Here is a 22502-nt window from a genome sequence, read left to right on the forward strand (position 1 = left end):
GCACGGTGCTGAATGGAGGGCGGTACCAGGAGCTGCTTTAGTTAATTTTTCATGTTAACAAGCTGATGATTGGTTGCTAGGACTGCCTAGCAGCCAATCATCTGCTAGTTAACTTGCAAAGGTAACTAAAGCACCTTCCGGTCCCGCCCTCCATCCAGCATGAGTTTGCTTCTTGCTCCTCTCTGCTAGTGAAGGGAGAGCAACGCCAGCGTTTCATCAGATTAGGCGACCTGTCAGAATTTGTAACGTAAGTGACGTTCCGTCGCCGCCTTCCTGCTACACCCCACACTCCTCTACAGTAAGGCTACACTGAGAAGGGGCTACCCATCAGATAGCCGCTACCCGGCCTACTGCGCATGCGCGATGCGCAGCCAAAGTGAAGTTGCCTCGCACCCATCTTGGTACACCCGCACTTGTCCGCAGTAAGCCTAGAGTTAGAAGTCGGCAAGCGAACAACCTTATACATCCACTGGAGTCTTGCTTTTCACAGTTATTTTTAACAGTAACTCAGCTTGTATAGTGAAATGCAGTATTTAGAAGTCCGTAACACTGTTTTGATATTACATTTTAAAAGCAGAACAGGGACAAGCTGACATCTTGTTACACCCACCAGAGTTTTGCATTTCACACTTATTTGTAACAGTAAATGGAGCTTATAAGGTGAAATACAATATTTAGAAATCCGACTTTTTACATGTTCAATTTTAAAAGCAGTGGCAAACCTGTAGATCTCACAGGCTTGCGAATCTGACAGAACACCTCTGATTTTATAATTCAACATGTAAACAGTTTGTCAGATTTTGAAATACTGTATTTCACCTTATAAGCTTCCTTTACTGTTAAAAATAAGTGTGAAATGCAAAACTCCGGTCATTGTAACAAGATGTCCGCTTGCCCCCATCTCAGTGTATCCTTGATGTGGAGGAGTGGGGGGAGTAGCAAGATGGCAGCGTCAGAATGTCACTTCCGTTACAAATTCTGATGGGTCGCCAAATCTGATGAAACACCAACGGAGACAAGGGAAGCATCGGCACAACCCTGTTTGAGATATACCTGTCAGCTTCCTGCGATTGATGGGTTGCTGACCCCGGCTAGAAGGACCATCAGTCAGGCTCCCAAAAGCCACCACTAACCAGTTGATTCTTGTTAGGGTTTTGTACAATGTGTAAAGTGAACTTTATTAAATAATGTAAACTTTATTCACTTTGAATACTCATTCATGAGCAAGGGAAATTAAAAAAACAATTGTGTATGATTGGATTGACTGAAATTAATACAGCTTCATTCAATTTACTAAGATCAGTGGGCACTCACTTTGCTAAGTGAACATACTCTATTCCTTTAAGAAGTCAACCCTTTTATTCTTTAGGTCTCATTCACACAGGAGGCGTGTCTGATCAGTACACCCATGATATGGCCAAGTTTACCAGCCCAGTCTGTCTGCGTTTGAGCCATGTTTCTGTCTGGCACAATGTACACTCAGGGATATACGTAAAGACCCACAAAGATCTGTGCGGTTGTCTGCTTGTCATTGATTTAAACAGGCTGGCTACACGTATCACCTGTGCATCCTGGGTGGGTACATGTGGCACTCGGCATCGGTGTACTGACAAATATGTCCATGTGAATAAGGCTTTACAGAGGGTTTTTGGAAGACAAGTCTTATTTTAAAAAGCTAACAACATTTTTTTTTCCCTTTAAAGCTTTTCTTAGCAACAGAAAAATGTCTTCCGTTCAGCCACAGCTCGATTATTTGATGGCCTATTGGAATAAACCTTGTGTAATCACATACCCAATTCCTCCATACTTAACACTTCGGATGAACATAGATTTTCATCAGGGTCCTCCGTTCCCAAGACCTAGATTGTTGTTGAATAAGATCAGAAAGTTTTCTTCAGCAAAAGGTAAAAATAATGACTTATACCGTATATACACACACGATATTCTGTAAAATATTATCACACAAATAATGCTATGCTTTTTAGTGTTATTGTGGATTTTAAATTAAATTCCAGCCAATGACATTGTTTTGTCTTACAGTGTAAAGAATACGCGCCACATGACAAACTACCACTACTATTAACCTGTAGCTGCAGTCACTCAAAAACAATAGTGCTAAAATCAAACTGTGATGGATCTCGAATACCCCAGGTGGGCACATCTGCCAGACCTGTGTCTCTTGTCCTCCAAACGCACCCGCAGCCTGCAGATTTGCCATAACCAGCCCTTAACCCCTCAATCACAAGACAATCCACACAGGTGTTGAGGGTTAAACATGCAGAGCATAAACTGTTTATTAAATACAAGACATACACTTTTACACACAGTTAGGGACACTCCCCTTAGCCTTGTCATAGAAGGGAGGGGGTAGGGGACAAGGAAGAATCAATGGGAATGGAACACTTGTAGATTGAAATACTACAGTTAAACATATAGGGATTATGGTAAGCAGGCAGCCTCTCAATACACATCCCCTGTGAAGAGACGTCTCTAGTCCAGACCATTGTCTATGTGTCATGAACCAACACAATTAAAAAAAGCAACAAAAGGGGGGGGGAAGGGATGTAGCATTACATTACATTATCTCAATGCCAGCATGTCCCCAGGTCTCCAGTCTCTTCTGGGCCATAGTCTGTGGGTGAGAGGCCAGCCCACAGTCCCTTCCAAAACACACTGGGCTAGATTCAGATAGATTAGCGGATCTTTAGATCCGCGTAATCTATCTGATTTACGATCCTCCGGCGCAAATTTGAGAGGCTAGTGCAGTATTCAGAAAGCACTTACCTCGAAACTTGCGCCGGCGGATCGTAACTCCCCCGGCGAAATTCAAATTCCGCGGCTAGGGGGAGTGTAGTATTTAAATCAGGCGCATCCCCGCGCCAATTTAAATGCGCATGCGCCGTCCGCAAGTTTTCCCGGCGTGCATTGCTCCCAATGACGTCGCTAGGACGTCATTGGTTTCGGCGTGAACGTAAATTACGTCCATCCGTATTCGCGACCGACTTACGCAAACGACGTAAAAATTCAAAACTCGGCGCGGGAACGACGGCCATACTTAACATTGGATACGCCGCATTTAGCAGGGGTAACTATCCGCCGGAAAAAGCCGAACGCAAACGACGTAAAAAAAAGCGACGGGCAGGCATTCGTTTCTGAATCGGCGGATCTCCTCATTTGCATATTCATCGCGTATACAAATGGAAGCACCACCTAGCGGCCGGCGGGAGATTGCAGCCTAAGATCCGATGGTGTAAGTCACTTACACCTGTTGGATCTAAGGGAGATCTATGCGTAACTGATTCTTATGAATCAGTCGCATAGATCCGACCGTCGGATCTCAGAGATACGCCGTCGTATCTCTATCTGAATCTCCCCCACAGTGACAGTGGGTTCTGTCAAACAAACCAATAATGTGTGACTGTGCTATAATTCCAAAATACCCAAGTGAATTCATAAATAATACAAATAAAAATAAATACTCAATAGGCAATGAAAAATTGTAAAATAATAATAAAACTTATCCATGGTGTCCTCTGTCATACGATCCATTTAGTGCAAGTCTCCAAGAGCTTTTTGGAAAAACATGGGATAGATTGTACTAATCACATTTGGAGAGGAGGTGATAGGGTGAAAGAGATCTCAAAGAAAGAGACTAAGTGGATTTATGAATTAGAAACACTACAACCTGGAGGTATGAACATCGACATTGATCCTAATTGTTTATGTCATTTTTAGAGACCATTTAGCTTTTCGATATTTAATACTCAGAGCATAAGATCAGAGCATACGTTTTTAAAGTATTTAGGTTCATATTTACGCTTCAGACAATTTTTAGATATGTACAGTTCCCCTTAGGAGAGTATGTCTCTTTAAAAGTTTTTGATTTTTGCTAGCAAGAGAAGAGGTGTTTTTAATAGATTTAGGTAGGATATACTTTGTGTAGATAGTCTGTTGCTGTATTGAATAATTATATTAAGCAGCACGTCGAAACACATAGGGCGGGGCTTGTCTGGAGTGATGTCATTCCATTTTTTTATATTAAGTAAAGCCTGGTGCATTATTTATCTGTTGAGTGGTAAGTGTGACAGTTAAAGGAGGCTGGGTGTGGTGAATAAGCAGTGAGGAGGATTTGCTTTATGAAAATATTTTTTTGGACGCACTATTGCACTTTATGTGTATTTGACACAGGATATATTGCTAAAATTTTGCACAGGACACATATTGAATTATGAGATGTGGATGCTGATAAATGAACTTTATTGCACAATATGCTTTTTATTGCAATAAATAGATTGTATGATAGTGGACACCTTGATTCATTTTTATTATTAGTTTAAATTTGTCATTGTACAGAGTATCTTTATTTGTATTAGGCCCCGTACACACGGGCGGATAATCCGCTGAAAACGGTCCGCCGGACCGTTTTCAGCGGACATGTCCGCCCGGAGATTTCTGTCTGATGGTTGTACACACCATCAGACAGAAATCCGCGCGTAAACAATACGTGGGCGGCCCTGGAAGTTCAAAGCTTACACGCATGCGTCGAATCAGTACAACGCATGCAAGGGATGGCGGACGGTTGGACGTGTCCGGTGAGTCTGTACAGATGACTGAACACGTCCGACGGACAGGTTTCCAGCGGATAGATTTCTTAGCATGCTAAGAAATTTTTATCCGCTTGAAAACCGGTCGGCTGGACAAATGTCCTCCGAAAAATGTCCGCTAGGCCGTACACACGACCGGATTTGTCTGCTGGAACTGATCCGCGGATACATCCCAGCGGACAGATCCGGTCGTGTGTACGGGGCCTTATAGGTGCTCTGCATTTCCATCCTTGTTATTATGCTCCATGGTTTTTATCAGAGAGTTTATTTAGAATGTCTATATATATATATATATATATATATATATATATATATATATAAATATATATATATATATGTTATGTAGCACTACCCCCATAGGAGCTGCGGGTTTGAATTTGGGACTGCCGTTACCTTGCAACGTTCGTCTTAGGGGTCCTCCATGAAGAGTTATTCACAAATGTCTGCACTAACACTTAGGGGCTAATACTAATATCAATGCGCTGCGCTGGTTCATGGCTTAATTGGCATGCCGGATGAATCCTTAATTAGGCGCATGAACCGGCGTAGCAGCGGGCGCAATGCAATTAATATGTAAAGGCGCCGCCAAACTCCCTTTAGAAGTCTATGGGAGAAATCAAAAATATGCAAGTTTTTGTCCTAAAAAGTGTTTGGGGACCTGAGTCCTGCCAGAGGACATGTATCAATGATTTTTTTATTTTTTAAAACTGACGTTTTTTTGGGAGCAGTGAATTTAATAATGCTTAAAGTGCAACAATAAAAGTGAAATATTCCTTTAAATTTCGTACCTAATGGGGGTGTAAAGTCACCATGTGAAAAAGCGCATGTTTCCCGTGGTTAGAACTGTCCCTACTCAAAATGACATTCTGAAGGAAAAAAAATCATTTAAAAATCACTCACGGGAATAATGAATTGTCGGCTCCCGGCAATTCTGAGAGAATTCATTCATAAAAAAAAAAAGCGTGGGGTCCCCCCAAATTCCATTACCAGGCCCTTCAGGTCTGGTATGGATATTAAGGGGAACCCCGCCGTAAAAAATAAAAAAAATGATGTGGGGGTTCCCCCCAAATATCCATACCAGGCCCGTAAGGTCTGGTATGGATTTTAAGGGGAACTCCACCCCAAATCTAAAAAATGTGGAGTTCCCCCAAAAATCCACACCAGACCCTTATCCGAGCACAACCTGGCCGAAAAGAGGGGGGAACAGAGTGCGCCCCCCCTCTCCTGAACCGTACCAGGCCACATGCCCTCAACATGGGGAGGGTGCTTTGAGGTCCCCCCCAAAGCACCTTGTCCCCATGTTGATGGGGACAAGGGCCTCATCCCCACAACCCTGGCCGGTGGTTGTGGGGGTCTGCGGGCGGGGGGCTTATCGGAATCTGGAAGACCCCTTTAACAAAGGGGACCCCCAGATCCCGCCCCCCCTATGTGAAATGGTAATGTGGTACATTGTACCTCTACCATTTCACAAAAAAAAAGTGTAAAAAATGACAATGGCTGGTTTTTGACAATTCCTTAATGTCTTCTTTCCGCGCTTCTTCTTCTTCCATCTTCCTCTTTTCTGCTTTCATTCGGGTTTCTTCCTCCATCTTCTTCTTCCTCTGCTTCTTTCTTGGGTCTTCTCGTCCGCATCTTGACCGGCGTCTTCTTCAATCTTCTTCTCCTTCCGTCGGCCTTCTCATCCGCATCTTGCTTCTTTGTCCCCGGACGCTGCGCTTGAAATTGAAGTCCCCGCCGTGTGACGCTCCTGTGACCCCGCCCCCCTCTGACGCCACGGGTAAACTCATAAGAAAGTCCTGTGTGGTACATGTGCGTTAGAGGGGGGGGCGGTGTCACAGGAGCGCTACACGGCGGGGACTTCAATTTCAATCGCAGCGTCCGGGGAAGAAGAAGCCACGCAAGATGTGGACAAGCTTCCAATTGAAGTTCCCGCCGTGTGCTGCTCCTGTGACCCCGCCCCCCTCTGATGCACATGTCCCACACGGGGACTTTCTTATGACTTTACCTGTGGCATCAGAGGAGGCGGGGTCACAGGAGCGTCACACGGCGGGGACTTCAATTTCAAGCGCAGCGTCTGGGGAAGAAGAAGCAAGATGCGGATGAGAAGACCGACGGAAGGAGAAGAAGATGGAAGAAGACGCCGGTCAAGATGCAGACGAGAAGACCCAAGAAAGAAGCAGAAGAAGAAGAAGAAAATGGAGAAAGAAACCCAAATGAAAGCAGAAAAGAAGATGGAAGAAGAAGCGCGGAAAGAAGACATTAATAAAGGAATTGTCAAAAACCGGCTATTTTTAAAAAAAAATACACTTTTTTTGGTGAAATGGTAGAGGAACAATGTACCCCATTACCATTTCACACAGGGGGGGGCTGGGATCTGGGGGTCCCCTTTGTTAAAGGGGTCTTTCAGATTTCGATAAGCACCCTGCCCGCAGACCCCCACAACCACCGGCCAGGTTTGTGGGGATGAGGCCCTTGTCCCCATCAACATGGGGACAAGGTGCTTTGGGGGGGACCCCAAAGCACCCTCCCCATGTTGAGGGCACGTGGCCTGGTACGGTTCAGGAGAGGGGGGCCGCACCCTGTCCCCCCTCTTTTCTGCGGCCGGCCAGGTTACGTGCTCGGATAAGGGTCTGGTGTGGATTTTTGGGGGAACTCCACGCCATTTTTTTTTTTAATTTGGGGTGGAGTTCCCCTTAAAATCCATACCAGACCTGAAGGGCCTGGTAATTGAATTTGGGGGGACCCCCATGTTTTTTTTTTTTTTTTAATGAACAATGGCTGTATTCTTTATAGCCATGATTACTTTTAAATTAGTTTTTTTTTCACTTTAGAAATTACATCTTGTACAGGGACAGTTCTAAGCACGGGAAACATGCACTACTTCACTGGCATGTAATACCCCCCTGTATGAAATTTAAAGGAATATTTCACTATTATTGTTTCACTTTAACCACTTCCATACCGCGCCTATTCTGGCACTTCTCTCCTTCATGTAAAAATTATATTTTGTTCCTGGAAAATTACTCAGGACCCCCAAACATTATATATATATATATTTTTTTAGCAGACACCCTAGGGAATAAAGTGATAATTTTCTTTTATTTCCAACGGTATTTGCGCAATAATTTTTCAAACGCTTTTTTTTTGTCCAAAAAAAACGGTTTCATGAATTTAAAATGAACAAAGCAGTAAAGTTAGCCCAATTTTTAGGGATAATGTGAAAGATGATGTTACACCGAGTAAATAGATACCAAAGTTGTCACGCTTTAATATTGCGCACACTCATGGAATGGCGCCAAATTCGGGACTTAAAAATCTCCATAGGCGACGCTTGAATTTTTTTCAGGTTACCAGTTTAGAGTTACAGAGGAGGTCTAGTGCTAAAATTATTGCTCTCGCTCAATACGCGTCAATACCTCACATGTGTGGTTTGAACGGTGTTTACATATGTGGGCGGGACTTACATGCGTGTTCGCTTCTGAGCGCGAGCTACTAGGGACAGGGGTGTTTTAATTGTTTTATTTTTTTTTATGTAATATTTTTATTTTTGCACTTTTTTGTCCCTTTTTTTTATTGCTCACTTTTATTCCTATTACAAGGAATGTAAACATCCATTGTAACTAGTGTGTGACAGGTCCTCTTTATGGAGAGAGGCGGGGTCAATAAGACCCCACATCTGTCCTTCAGGCTGGAAAGCATGAGATCGGAAAAAAAAACCACTGATCTCATGCTTTCAGCCGCGATCATGTTCGTTCAGCACAGTGGTGTAGTGGATAGCACTTTCACCTAGCAGCAAAAAGGGTTCGAATCCCGCCCGTGACACCATCTGCCTGGAGTTTGCATGTTCTTCCTGTGCCTGCGTGGGTTTCCTCCCACAATCTAAAAACATGCTGTAAATCGGATCCTGTCTAAATAAGCCCTAATATGCAGTAGTATATTTAGGTTTTGTGCTGCCCTAGGCCTGACTAAACTTCTGCACCTCCTAATAGAAAAATGACCCACCCCTTCCTGTCAAGGCCACACCCTGTTTTTTATGACCCGCCCAGAAATTTTCGGGGGACACACACACACACACACACACACTAGTTCTGGGGGGGAGGGGGGCACTGGATTCCCTTAATTTGCATAGTTTTTCTCTCACTTCCTGTTTGGCTATGGGGCGGGAAGTGAAGGCAAATCTCCCCAATTGGACAGGGATGGTACAAAATAAACTGACAGGGGCTATAACCCTCCCTCCCTCACTCTATCCAAAATGAAAGAAAAAAAGTGTTGAGTATAGTTCTACTTTAAGCACACATTTCTGATAATTTTATTGAAAGGACTAAGAAAATATTACCATGCCAATAGGCCAGGATACAGCGTTGCTAATATGTGTAAATGTGTGTTAGGGACCCCCACAAACACCAACCAATGTTAAATAAACAATTAATTTGCAAATAAGTATCATCTGCTCATTTTTTGGGGATGTCTGCACCCCTGATAGGGTGAAGACATCTCACAAATGTTGTCACTTTCTACTTCAAATTCATTCACTTCCTGTCACATAGCCAAACAGGAAGTGAGGGTAAAACCTCACTAAGGTCTTTTCTTGGGGACACACAGATCAATCTAAATAGTTTCCCATTATGTAAATTGCACTCTAGCACTTTGCTGTGTACACCCCAAATTATTAGGGATCTTGGACTTTGGGGTCCATTTACTAAAGGCAAATCCACTTTGCACTACAAGTGGACAAGCAAGGAAGAAAAAAAAAAAACTTTACTTTTACAGGATTGGATGTTAAAATCATCAGTGCTTCCCCTCTGATTTTCAGCGACTACGCTTCTACTGCAGAGTGGCTTTGCCTTTACTAAACCCCAAACTAACTAATCATTTGGGGTGTACACAGCAGTGCTGGAGTGCAATTTGCTTAATGGGGACACTAGTTAGATTGACCTGTGTGTCCCCAAGAAAAGACATTGGTAGGGTTTTAACCTCACTTCCTGTTCAGCTGTGTGACAGGAAGTGAAGCCAATTTTAAGAAAAGGGACACAAAGCCCAACCCCAAAAAACACAAGCAGGGGTTCTAACACTCACTTGGCTTCCCTCAAACACCCACAATTAGAATAGGGTTGCCTTGCGCTAGATTTAAGCACAGTGCTGTAAATCAGCACTTCAAGCCTGTCCGCTAATACACCCCCCCCCCCCCAACAGGCCATGTTTGCAGGTTTTCCTTCTTCTTGCACATGTGCTTTAAAAGACAGTCTGGACAGCAATTCTTGATAAGATAAATCCACAAAACATGTTCTGTCGGGGGTACTTGAGGACTGAGGCTAAGAACCACTGCAGTAAAAAGGAAACAATACTTACCACTCTGTATTTTTCCTTTCCTGGTGACTAAACATGGCAGCAAACATTTCACACATGAAGGCACCAGGAAAATAGCTTCCAGACAAATCACAACTGATTGGTTAGGCCAATCAGCCCTATTTCAGCTGCAGCTGTCAAAATCGGTAGCATGAAAAAGTAACTAAAAACAAACTTCAAAATTTGAAAGTAATTGTATTAGTCAACAAAACAAGGAAAGCAACAACAAAAAAAAAAAAACAAACAAAAATAAATAAATATAAAAAATAAACATAGTTTAATTTGAGACAGTAAACATAATATGGTTTATGCTTTGGAAATAACAGGGCAGTTAACAAATGCTCTATACAAGCTTTATATAACATAGGCTTGTGTGCTAATGAGGCAATTGAAAACACATGGACAAAGTTCAGTCTCTACTTTGGGTGAACTTGTAAGTGGTTACACCTGTTAAGGATGTCCTTAAATTACTAACCCAAAAAACACGCTCTATGAGCATGCTCAGAGACATCCAAGTGCTGTTCACACACAAAAAGCAACATCAAAAAATCTAAGTCCCTGGGCATGCTCAGATCACCAGAAATGCAGAGGCAGAAACATTAACAAAGCTGCAATCGCGGCTGAAAGCATGAGATCAGTGTTTTTTTCCCCCCGATCTCATGCTTTCCAGCCTGAAGGATAGATGTGAGGTCTTATTGAATAATAATTAAAACGCACTCAGAAGCGAACATGCATGTAAGTCCTGCCCACATATGTAAACACCGTTCAAACCACACATGTGAGGTATTGACGCGTGTGTTATAGCGAGAGCAATACTTTTAGCACTAGACCTCCTCTGTAACTCTAAACTGGTAACCTGTAAAAAAAAAAAGCGTTGCCTATGGAGATTTTTAAGTCCTGAAGTTTGGCGCCATTCCATGAGTGTGTGCAATATTAAAGCATGACAAATTAGGTATCTATTTACTCGGTGTAACATCATCTTTCACATTATCACAAAAAATTGGGCCAACTTTACTGTTTTGTAATTTTTTAACCCCTTGAGCCCCGGACCATATTGCTGGTCAATGACCGGGCCACTTTTTGCGATTCGGCACTGCGTCGTTTCAACTGACAATTGCGCGCCCGTGCGACGTGACTCCCAAACAAAATTGGCGTCCTTTTTTTCCCACAAATAGAGCTTTCTTTTGGTAGTATTTGATCCCTCTGTGGTATTTATTTTTTGGCTATAAACAAAAGTAGAGCGACAATTTAAAAAAAAAAAGAATAATTTTTACTTTTTGCTATAATAAATATCCCCAAAAATATATAAAAAAAGATTTCTTTCCTCAGTTTAGGCCGATACGTATTATTCTACATATTTTTGGTAAAAAAAAAAAAAAAACGCAATAAGCTTTTATTCATTGGTTTGCGCAAAAGTTATAGTGTCTACAAAATAGGGGTTAGTTTTATGGCATTTTTATTAATATTTTTTTTTTACTAGTAATGGCGGCGATCAGCGATTTTTATCGGTACTGCGACATTATGGCAGACACTTCGGACACTTTTGACACATTTTTGGGACCATTGGCATTTTTATAGCAAGGAGTGCTATAAAAATGCATCGAATACTATAAAAATGCCACTGGCAGGGAAGGGGTTAACACTAGGGGGCGAGGAAGGGGATAATTATGTTCCCTGTGTGTGTTCTAACTGAATGGGGGTGGGACTGACTAGGGGAAATGACAAATCGCTGTTCATACATTGTATGAACAGACGATCAGGCATTTGTCCCCCTGACAAGATCGGGAGCTGTGTGTTTACACACACAACTCCCGGTTCTCGCTCTGTAAAGAGCGATCGCGGGTGCACGGCAATGATCGGGGGGCGCTGATCATGAAGGGGAACTCCTCACCAAATTATAAAAAAAAATTGGCGTGGGTTCGCCTCCAGGGGCAAATTAGGCCCTTAGGCTTGGTCTGAATAGTAAGGGGGAAAACCTACGCCAAAAAAACAGCATGGGGGTTCTCCCCAAGATCCATACCAAACCCTTATCCAAGCACGCCGTCTGGCCGGACAGGAATGGGGGTGGGGACGAGCGAGCGCCCCCCCCTCCTGAGCTGTACCAGACCGCATGTCCTCAACATGGGGGAGTGTGTGCTTTGGGGCAGGGGGGCACTGCGCCCCCCACCCCAAAGCACTCTTGTCCCCATGTCGATAGGGACAAGGGCCTCTTCCCGACAACCCTGGCCGTTGGTTGTCGGAGTATGCGGGTGTGGGCTTATCAGAATCTGGGAGCCTCCTTTAATAAGGTGGCCCCCAGATGCCGGCCCCCCACCCTATGTGAATGAGTATGGTGTACATCGTACCCCTACCCATTCACCTGGGGGGAAAATGTAAAGTTAAAAAAACACACCACACAGATTTTTAAAATAATTTATTAGTCAGCTAGTTCCGACCCCTTTAAGCTCTTTTACATTTGGGGGGGCACCCGGGCTTCGTCGTTTTCTGCCAGGGGGTGGGCCACCCCCCCGGGCTTCTCAGCTGTCTTCCGCCAGGGCCCCCACCCCCTTTAAGCTCTTTTACATTCGGGGGGGGCATCCGGGCTTCGTCGTTTTCTCCGCTGTCTTCTGCCGGGCTCCACCGCGGGGTCCGGTCTTCTCCTCTGTCTTCTCTCTTCTGCCGGGCCCCGCCTTCTCTGTTCCCTCTTCTGCCGGGCCACCCGGGCTTCTCTCCGCTGTCTTTTCTGTTCCCTCTTCTGCCTGGCTCCACCACAGGGGCCAGGGCTTCTCCGCTGTCTTGTTCCTTCTTCTCTTCCAGTGATGTTGACACGACGAGCTCTCCCACTGTAATGCCGTCTGAGCGGTGTGCAACGACTGCCACCCGGCGACCCCACCCTTTGTGACATCACATTCCCGGGGCATGATGGGAATGTGATGTCACAAAGGGTGGGGTCTCCGGGTGGCATCACCGGTGACCACGCCCTATGCCTATATAAGTCGTTGCGCACCGCTCAGACGGCATTACAGCGGGAGAGCTCGTCGTGTCAACATTGCTGTAAGAGAAGAAGGAAGAAGACATCAGAGAAGCCTTGGCCCCCGCGGTGGAGCCAGGCAGAAGAGGGAACAGAGAAGACAGCGGAGAGAAGCCCGGGCGGCCCGGCAGAAGAGGGAACAGAGAAGACCGGAGCCCGGCAGAAGACAGCCAGGAGAAGCCCGGGGGCCCGGCAGAAGAGAGAAGACCGCCCCCCCCCGCAGAAAACGGCAAAGACCAGGCCTACACCCCCTTGTAAAAGAGCTTAAAGAAGAAAGGGGGGCCCCGGCTGAAGACCCCCCAGCTGACTAATAAATTTACTTTACATTTTTCCCCCAGGTAAATGGGTAGGGGTACTGTGATGCATTTGCCTATATGTCTCAGTCTAATTCTCCCTGCTTGCCCTGTGTGATTCTGTCCTGGCTAACAGGTTATTGACGTGCTAATGTCCCCTCACTATTTCTAAAGGTTAATTGATCTATTGTGTTGTGTGAAGGAGATCTGTGTTTAAGTGGCTTGTGTTAATTATTCTGATTGCTCCAGTGTGGTAATTATCTCTCTATATGCGGGGTCGAGCGGTCTAGTTAATGTATTCAGTACAACTAGTACTCAGCGTCATTTATGTCATTGTCTAAAGAAAATGTGTTTTCAGCATCGGCTCCGTCGTATCTGCCTAATCATCTGTATGGAAGCCCCAGTGTGAGGGGGGCGGAGATTTGTCATTGTAACAGTTTTGGAAATTACATATAAGCTGTGTGTGATATAACATTAAAGTCTGTCTTGTTCTAGCAGTAAGCCTGGACTAATGTGTGGCTTAATGGGCGATCTCAGGAATATTCCTCCTGGTGGAATATTGGGTGACGTTCTTATGGAAGAAGGGAATCTTTGACGGGGATATCATACCAATACCGTCACAATTGGTTGGCAGCAGCGGGATTTTCCCTTCTACTCTCCTTTACACCCGGGATTCCAAGCAGACACTGGAAGAACTACTGGAAGTTCGTGGAAGGATTGCTAGCAACAAAACCGAATGGGTCATCATAGCAGAATCAATGGAGATAGACCAGGAGGACGGGATTGCAGTAACGCCAGCAGTACAAGAGATGGAGACACCAGTGATTCAGGAGGAGGAATCGCCAGCCAACAAGCTAATGAGAGAGAAGCTAGCATGGTTCGGCCCGAACCCAACGCCGGATGTGGTGCTGAAAGTGATGGACCTGTTAGCGAAGGAGGCTAAACAAATAAGAGACGCAGAGCTACAGAAGGATAAACAAATAAGAGACGCAGAGCTACAGAAGGATAAACAAATAAGAGACGCAGAGCTACAGGAGGCTAAACAAATAAGAGACGCAGAACTACAGAAGGATAAACAAATAAGAGACGCAGAACTACAGTTAAAACTGGCAGCAGTCCAACAAGCAGCCGCACATTCTCCAAACAGTGAGTACAGCACAGCAGACGCAAGGAAGATTCCGTTTAGCGCTTTTAAAGCTTTTGATGAAAAGGACTGTGAGATTGATAACTACCTGGCAGACTTTGAGCGACAATGTAACCTGCACCGAATAGCTAGAAGAGACTGGGTTGCAATATTGTCAGGCAAACTGTCAGGCAAAGCTTCTGATGCTTTCCGGACCGTGCCAGATCAGGATATCCATAGCTACGCCAGGGTTAAAGAAGCGCTCCTGGCTCGTTATGCAGTAACCCCAGAGTCCCACCGACAGAAGTTCAGGGACTCACGCAAAACCACGAAAGACTCTTACGCGGAATGGGCATGCCAGTTATCCCTGTCGGCCTCTAACTGGGTTAACAGCAGCCAGGCCACCACCGCAGAGGACATTTTGCAACTAATGCTCCTGGAGCAATTTTACAATCACATCCAGACGGACGTCAAAGATTGGGTGAGAGATCGCAGGCCCATGACTCTACCAGAGGCCGCAAAGTTGGCGGATGAATATGCGGATACTCGCAAGACAAACCAGGTCACATCACGGGTACAACCTCCACGACCAACGGTGCCCTCACACCCACCAGCCGCTAGATACCAACCTCCTAACAGACCGGTGACATCTAGCCCTCGCTATCCACGCCAGGAGGACAACGAACAACGCTGCTTCCGGTGCAAACAGCTGGGTCACTTCAAGCAGAATTGCCCCATGAATGACAACACCAGGTCAAATTGGTCTCATCGGGGTACCGCCCACCAGCAGCAGCCCATTGTGTAGACTCGGCTTGGGATCTCCAGGAGCTGGGTCCGGAAGAACCATTGGACACCATTTACGAAGTCCTCACGGTACAATCTGGTATTACGGACAACAGGGAACACCATTGTCAGCTGGTCATGGGCGACAGCCATGAGCCGGAGGGGCCCTGGAGGGAGCTGGGCAGAAAGAGGCAATGCCGGCTACCCCCCAAGAAGAAGAGGTCCTGGAAGCCGTATAACAAGCTGACCTGGGAGGAGAAGAAGCGACTGGAGGAGAGGGAGTCGCAGCGGGCGTCCCAGATGCGGGCCGAGATGTTCGCCAAGGGCCCACCGGTGGCCCCTTACACCACCACCCAGTTCCTGATGATGAAGGACCACGTGGAGAGCCTGCAGAACATGAGCAAGCAGGAGCTGATCCGTGAGTACATAGAGCTGGAGGAGTGCATAAGCCGCATGGAGGAGGAGAACAACCACCTGAGGTCACAGCAGGCTGACCCCCCCAGGCTCCATGAACTGGAGATGGAGCTGGAGAAGCTCAAAGAGGAGGACTGGCGGCTGCGGAGGGAGCAGAGGGTGGCTGACCCTATGGGGCCCTGATTCCTCCCCCCCCCCGAACTCTGAGCACCGGTGCTACAGCATTTCAACAAATATAACTTTTTCTTTTTATGAATCTCCTGTGATTGTCACTTCAGAGCCATAACCTGCCCCCTCCCATAGCGGGACACCTAGATGGCGGCGCACAGACCCATTCGCCGTCTTCACACTGACTTCTGGTGACTCTGCAGATCGCACAAAGACTTGGGGACTGAACGGCGTGTGATCTGACGACCCGGTGGCATACCTGAGTCTGAAGCAGTTGCCAAGGGAGGTCAGTCACGCCAAACGGAGTTAACCTCGGACTAAAAGCTCTGAACCCGTCAACCCTACTGGACCAGGGAAGGTCCAACCGGGTTTTCCGGAGCAGGGAGAAAAAGGGGGGCCATTGTGATGCATTTGCCTATATGTCTCAGTCTAATTCTCCCTGCTTGCCCTGTGTGATTCTGTCCTGGCTAACAGGTTATTGACGTGCTAATGTCCCCTCACTGTTTCTAAAGGTTAATTGATCTATTGTGTTGTGTGAAGGAGATCTGTGTTTAAGTGGCTTGTGTTAATTATTAGTGTTGCTCACGAATATTCGCATTGCGAATATTCGACTCGAATATAGCATATTCGAGAAATCGCGCTATATTTCGAATTTCGCGGTGGATATTCGCAATTCCGAATATTCGCATTTTTTCAATTGGATTTTTAAAACAGATCACATCCTATCGACGTCTAAAAGCATTGCTGGTATGATTAGAGACCCTGGGCCGAGTAGCTAAGCTGAGGCGATCCTTTTATGTTGCCAAATTGAAAAAAAAAAAATTGCGATTTTTCGCTATTGCGAATGCGAAAATGATTGCGAATTTTCGATAACTGTGGTAGGAGAACTCTGATTGTCTCTGATGCAAAAGGGGGGGGCTTTGTGTATGTGTATGTTATGAATATTTGTATGTTTGATATTATTATTTTTTGTAAGAAGGAAAAAATTGCGCATACCTTAAAAAAGGGGAGAATACAGCAGCAACTCAAAAATGTTATACAACATAAATTAATACAAGACAGAAAATGGAGTCGCTCTACAAGAATAAAAAATATGTCTAGTGACAAGACATGTGGGCAAATTATAAAATAAGCAAGCGCAAATAACTTGTGAATTACACAGTGAATCAAATATATAAAGAAATATAGTCCCAATAATAGAAAAATAATCTTTCATAAAAATGTCTTTGATATGTGAAGTGAAAAAAAGTCCAAAGCATGCAGCATGAACGTGTTCAATCTTCAAGGTGTTTGATTGACAAACGGCTGTGACAGATGGATAGAGTAAAGAATCACCACCAATGCAAAACACTTTTTATTTTGTATTGTAAAATATCACGAATATTCTGAGCCAATCAGAGTGCTCCTTCAGCATTTGCCGAATATTCGCAATTATTTTGTATTGTAAAATATCAAGAATATTCTGAGCCAATCAGAGTGCTCCTTCAGCATTTGCCGAATATTCGCAATTATTTTGTATTGTAAAATATCAAGAATATTCTGAGCCAATCAGAGTGCTCCTTCAGCATTTGCCGAATATTCGCAATTATTTTGTATTGTAAAATATCAAGAATATTCTGAGCCAATCAGAGTGCTCCTTCTGCATTTGCCGAATATTCGCAATTATTTTGTATTGTAAAATATCAAGAATATTCTGAGCCAATCAGAGTGCTCCTTCCGCATTTGCCGAATATTCGCAATTATTTTGTATTGTAAAATATCACGAATATTCTGAGCCAATCAGAGTGCTCCTACAGCATTTGTCGAAATTGCGCAATAAATATCGCATTCGCATGTTGCGATATTTCGATAAAATATCACGAATATTCTGAGCCAATCAGAGCGCTCCTCCAGCATTTCTCGAAATTGCGCAATAAATATCGCATTCGCATGTTGCGATATTTCGATAAAATATCACGAATATTCTGAGCCAATCAGAGTGCTCCTACCGCAGTTATCAAAAAATCGCAATTATTTTCGCATTCGCAATAGCGAAAAATCGCAATCATTTAATTTCGATAAAATATCACGAATATTCGAATTTAGCGAATATATCTCGAATATTCGAATATATATATTCGAGATATATCGCGAAATCGAATATGGCATATTCTGCTCAACACTATTAATTATTCTGATTGCTCCAGTGTGGTAATTATCTCTCTATATGCGGGGTTGAGCGGTCTAGTTAATGTATTCAGTACAACTAGTACTCAGCGTCATTTATGTCATTGTCTAAAGAAAATGTGTTTTCAGCATCGGCTCCGTCGTGTCTGCCTAATCATCTGTATGGAAGCCCCAGTGTGAGGGGGGCGGAGATTTGTCATTGTAACAGTTTTGGAAATTACATATAAGCTGTGTGTGATATAACATTAAAGTCTGTCTTGTTCTAGCAGTAAGCCTGGACTAATGTGTGGCTTAATGGGCGATCTCAGGAATATTCCTCCTGGTGGAATATTGGGTGACGTTCTTATGGAAGAAGGGAATCTTTGACGGGGATATCATACCAATACCGTCACAGGTACGATGTACCCCATACTCATTCACATTGGGTGGGGGGCCGGCATCTGGGGGTCACCTTATTGAAGGGGCTCCCAGATTCCGATCAGCCCCTGCCCGCATACCCCGACAACCAACGGCAAGGGTTGTCGGGAAGAGGCCCTTGTCCCTATCGACATGGGGACAAGAGTGCTTTGGGGTGGGGGCGCAGTGCCCCCCTGCCCCAAAGCACACACTCTCCCATGTTGATGGCATGTGGTCTGGTACGGCTCAGGAGGGGGGGCGCTCGCTCGTCCCCACCTCCATTCCTGTCCGGCCAGACTGCATGCTTGGATAAGGGTTTGGTATGGATCTTGGGGGAACCCCCACGCATTTTTTTCAGCGTAGGTTTTCCCCCTTACGATCCAGACGAAGTCCAAGGGTCTAATGTGCCACTGGAGGGGAACCCACGCCGTTTTTTTGTTTGAAATTTGGCGCGGAGTTCCCCTTCATTATCGGTGTAAGCTGAAAACGGTTCGGGAATTTAACGTGCGCCGCCTCAAGCCGTGCAAAGGCTGCTACGCCGCTTGGTATTTACCAAGATTTTGCCGGCGTAGTGAGAAGGCGTGCTTAAATTTCCGTAATTGCCGCGCACGCATGTGCAGTACACAAATAAACCTCCCGGAGGTTTAGGCGTACTTGCGGCGTATGGCGATCGTTTTCAGAAAAATCTATTTCACTTTCAATTCGGCCCGTGAAAGTTAAACAAACACATGTCACTACACTTCCCCACTTCACCCCACATGCCCCCCTAATAAACTCCCGCCCACACACCTTCTTTTTACATTTCTAAATGCTGTGCGCCAGGTCTATAGAGGCGCACCATGCACCCTCTCCTGGGCACACTAGGCATTATAGTAAATAAAGAAATATGCTGCTCTGCCAGCGTACTTCTTTAGTAAATGTCAAAAAGGCTTTTACTCCTGCCTTTGCTCCATGAATCATAGCGCAAAGGCTTGGTAAATCAGCCCCTTAGTCTCTTTTTCTTCAAGGTTTTATTAAACAAACTCAGACAGAGGGATGGAGGGTTAGGGGAGATTCATGTACCTTACTTTGCGGATTATGGGTACGTTCTTGGATCCAGATGTCAAACTGTTTCCACACTGGATTCAGCAACCACCGGATAGGCATCTCTCATGGACCTAGCTGCCGGTGCGAAGCTCATCCAAATGTCTCTGCCACAGACTTAATGAGTGTAAATGAGTCGTTGCACAGTCCTGTGCTACAGGACCATGGTACCACACACACACTTAGATTGGCCAGGATGCGTCCTCCAACTGAATCCCCATTTGCTCTGCTTCTTCCCGCAGGCAAGACAGCACAGGACCACCCTTGGACCAGTAGGCCCCAGAAACTCCTGGGCCTACTCTCGGTAGCGGAGCCTCGGGCAAGCAGGCCCGAGGCCGGAAAAACTGCTAGCACATCCCTGAGGCCATCAGGTCAGGATCGGAAGACCCCGCCAGAACAGTGTCTGTCCCTTAAGTACCCTCTCCCAGAATGCACAGCGGCAGGGACCATGCCCGCTGAGCTGCTTCTGGGAAAAAATACTCAAGGTACCCAACCCATTGCGTTTCCAACCTTGACCCGTGGTGACAGCGACACCCACAGTCAAGTGGAAAATATGCAACACAGCTGAACTGGAACAGAAACCAATAATTTGACATAATCATTCTGAGCTAAACTACAGCTCAGATAACTTAAATTGACAAATAGCGCCTACCCAACAGGAGCAGGGCGCTAAAGTTACATAGTAAAGGACTAGCGTCAAATGTTAAGCTTTAAGGACACTGCCACTCACTATTTCTTTTTTTTAAGGGCTTTGTTCGCCCATTTTTATTAAAAGCAAGTTCAGCAAACAAACATAGGTTTCCCTCGCAGGGGTTTCAGCATTCCCTTTTCCATCAACAAAACAAGCATAGTTGGCTCATTTGCAGCACTGCAGGCCCTTGTCTTTCTTGTACAGACAGCTGCACTGGCTCCCCCGTAAAGCCCTCCTGACTCCTGGTAGCCCAGAACTATGGTCAGGTTACTACTAAATGCCCAGCACACACCTGACCAATCAGTATGCTGGCTTTTTTCAAAATCAGGACCCAGGACTGGGGATTTCATCCCACCCGATCTCACAGAAATCCCTGGGCTCCAGGTCCCAAAGTGGACTCTTCTAAGAAAGGAGGAAACTGAAAACCCATGTTTCCTCTTCATGTTTAGGGATGAGCCGAACCCCCCCCCCGGTTCGGTTCGCACCAGAACCTGCGAACGTACCAAAAGTTTGCGCGAACTTTGGAACCCCATTAAAGTCTATGGGACTCAAACGTTCGAAATCAAAAGTGCTAATTTTGAAAGCTAATATGCAAGTTATTGTACTAAGAAGGGTTTTTCGGGGGCAGTGATTTTAATGATGCTTAAAGTGAAAAAAAAAAAGTGAAATATTCCTTTAAATATCGTACCTTCTGGGTGTCTATAGTATGCCTGTGAAGTGGCATGTGTTTCCCGTGTTTAGAACTGTCCCTGCACAAAATGAAACTGCTTGCGGCTTTAATGTAATGTCTGGTCCTGTGCAAAGGACACTAAATCTAAATACTGCAGGTCCCTGCCTGTATTTGTTTGAGAACACCAGCAGTTGTATTCAGAGAGCTTTAGGTGCACACTGTGCAAAGGACACAGTACACTAAGTAAATAATTCTGCAGCTAGCACAATCACCTGCCTGCCTGTCAGTATATTATGAAGAGAATGGCAGCAACGGATCTAGCTAAACTGAATATAGTCTATAAATATATACAACACCTGGGATGCACATATATCCTCTACATACTGTAACTGAAGCTAACTGACTCGCCTGCCTGCTCTAACTCAAAATAAATGACACTGTCTCTCTCTCTCTCTGTCTTTAACCACCGCCACAACACACTACACAAGGCCGCCACGCAGGCGGCCTTATATAGTGTGGGGCATGTACTACAACCCCCTGAGACATAATTGTCCAAATGCCACCCTGGCTTTGGCCAATTATGGCTCTCCATTTTTTCCGCGCTGTTATTGGCCAAAGCATGCGGGTCATAGTGCATGCTTGGCCAATCATCAGCCAGCAATGCACTGCGATGCCGCAGTGAATTATGGGCCGTGACGCGCCACACGAATTTGCCCATTTTTATTAAAAGAAAGTTCAGTAAGCAAACACAGATTTCCCTTGCAGGGGTTTTAGCATTCCTTTTCCATCAACAAAATGACATTCAGCCTATTTGGCTCTCACTTGCAGTGGACTTTTCTAAGAAAGGAGGAAACTGAAAAGCCAGTCTCCTCTTCATGTTACAAGCTTCCTGGAGCCCCTCAACCCGTTCAGTTGAGAATTCTGGGTCACAACCTCCTTCTAGAACCTGGCAGGGCAAAGCTCTACCACAAAATATATACCGTATTTTCTGGCGTATAAGACGACTTTCTGGATGCAAAAAAATGCATCCAAAGTCAGGGGTCGTCTTATACGCCGGGTACGGTCTCCGTGTTGCGAGCGTCAATGATTAAAAAAAGACGCTCCTTCTCTTCAGAGTGTTCTGTGATAGGCGGAACACAAATCTTCCCAGCAGCGCCTCTGTTCTGTGTTCCTCCTATCACAGATGCCTTCTCATCCTCGGACGAGATGAGAAAACGTCTGTGATAGGCGGAACACAGAACAGAGGCGCTGCTAGGAAAATTTGTGTTCCGCCTATCACAGAACACTCTGAAGAGAAGGCGCGGCTTTCAAATCATTGACGCGCGCAGCACGGAGATTGCCACCGCCTGTCTATTCACACAAAAAAGTGAGTGATTGCACTGTCTGTTTGCGGTGATTGCACTTGGGGGCAAGTGATGGCACAGAGAGGGGCAAGTGATGGCACAGAGAGGGGCAAGTGATGGTACAGTGAGGGGCAAGTGATGGTACAGTGAGGGGCAAGTGATGGTACAGAGAGGGGCAAGTGATGGTACAGTGAGGCCGCGTACAGACGAGCATACATGTACGATGAAACCGGTCTGCCAGACCGTTTTCACCGTACATGTATGCCCGGGTATTTCTGTATGGTGGCTGTACTCACCATCATACAGAAATCCGCGCGTAAACAATACGCGGGGCGTGTGCGCGCCATCGCCGCGACGATGACGCGGCGACGTGGGCGGCCCTGCAAGGTTAAATGCTTCCACGCATGCGTCG

At 45.4% G+C, this 22502-nt stretch overlaps 1 protein-coding gene across 1 annotated transcript in view; it reads left to right on the top strand.

Moving 5' to 3' along the window:
* Nucleotides 1–22502, top strand: part of LOC120933040 — a 74728-nt gene that overhangs the window by 5985 nt on the left and 46241 nt on the right. Inside the window, exon 2 of the mRNA XM_040345985.1 lies at nt 1704–1904. Within this exon, the coding sequence (XP_040201919.1) occupies nt 1724–1904 (181 nt within the window). The 5' untranslated portion in view covers nt 1704–1723. The remainder of the gene's footprint in view (nt 1–1703; nt 1905–22502) is intronic.

Source organism: Rana temporaria, chromosome 3 (assembly GCF_905171775.1).
Source record: "Rana temporaria chromosome 3, aRanTem1.1, whole genome shotgun sequence".
NCBI lineage: Eukaryota > Metazoa > Chordata > Amphibia > Anura > Ranidae > Rana > Rana temporaria.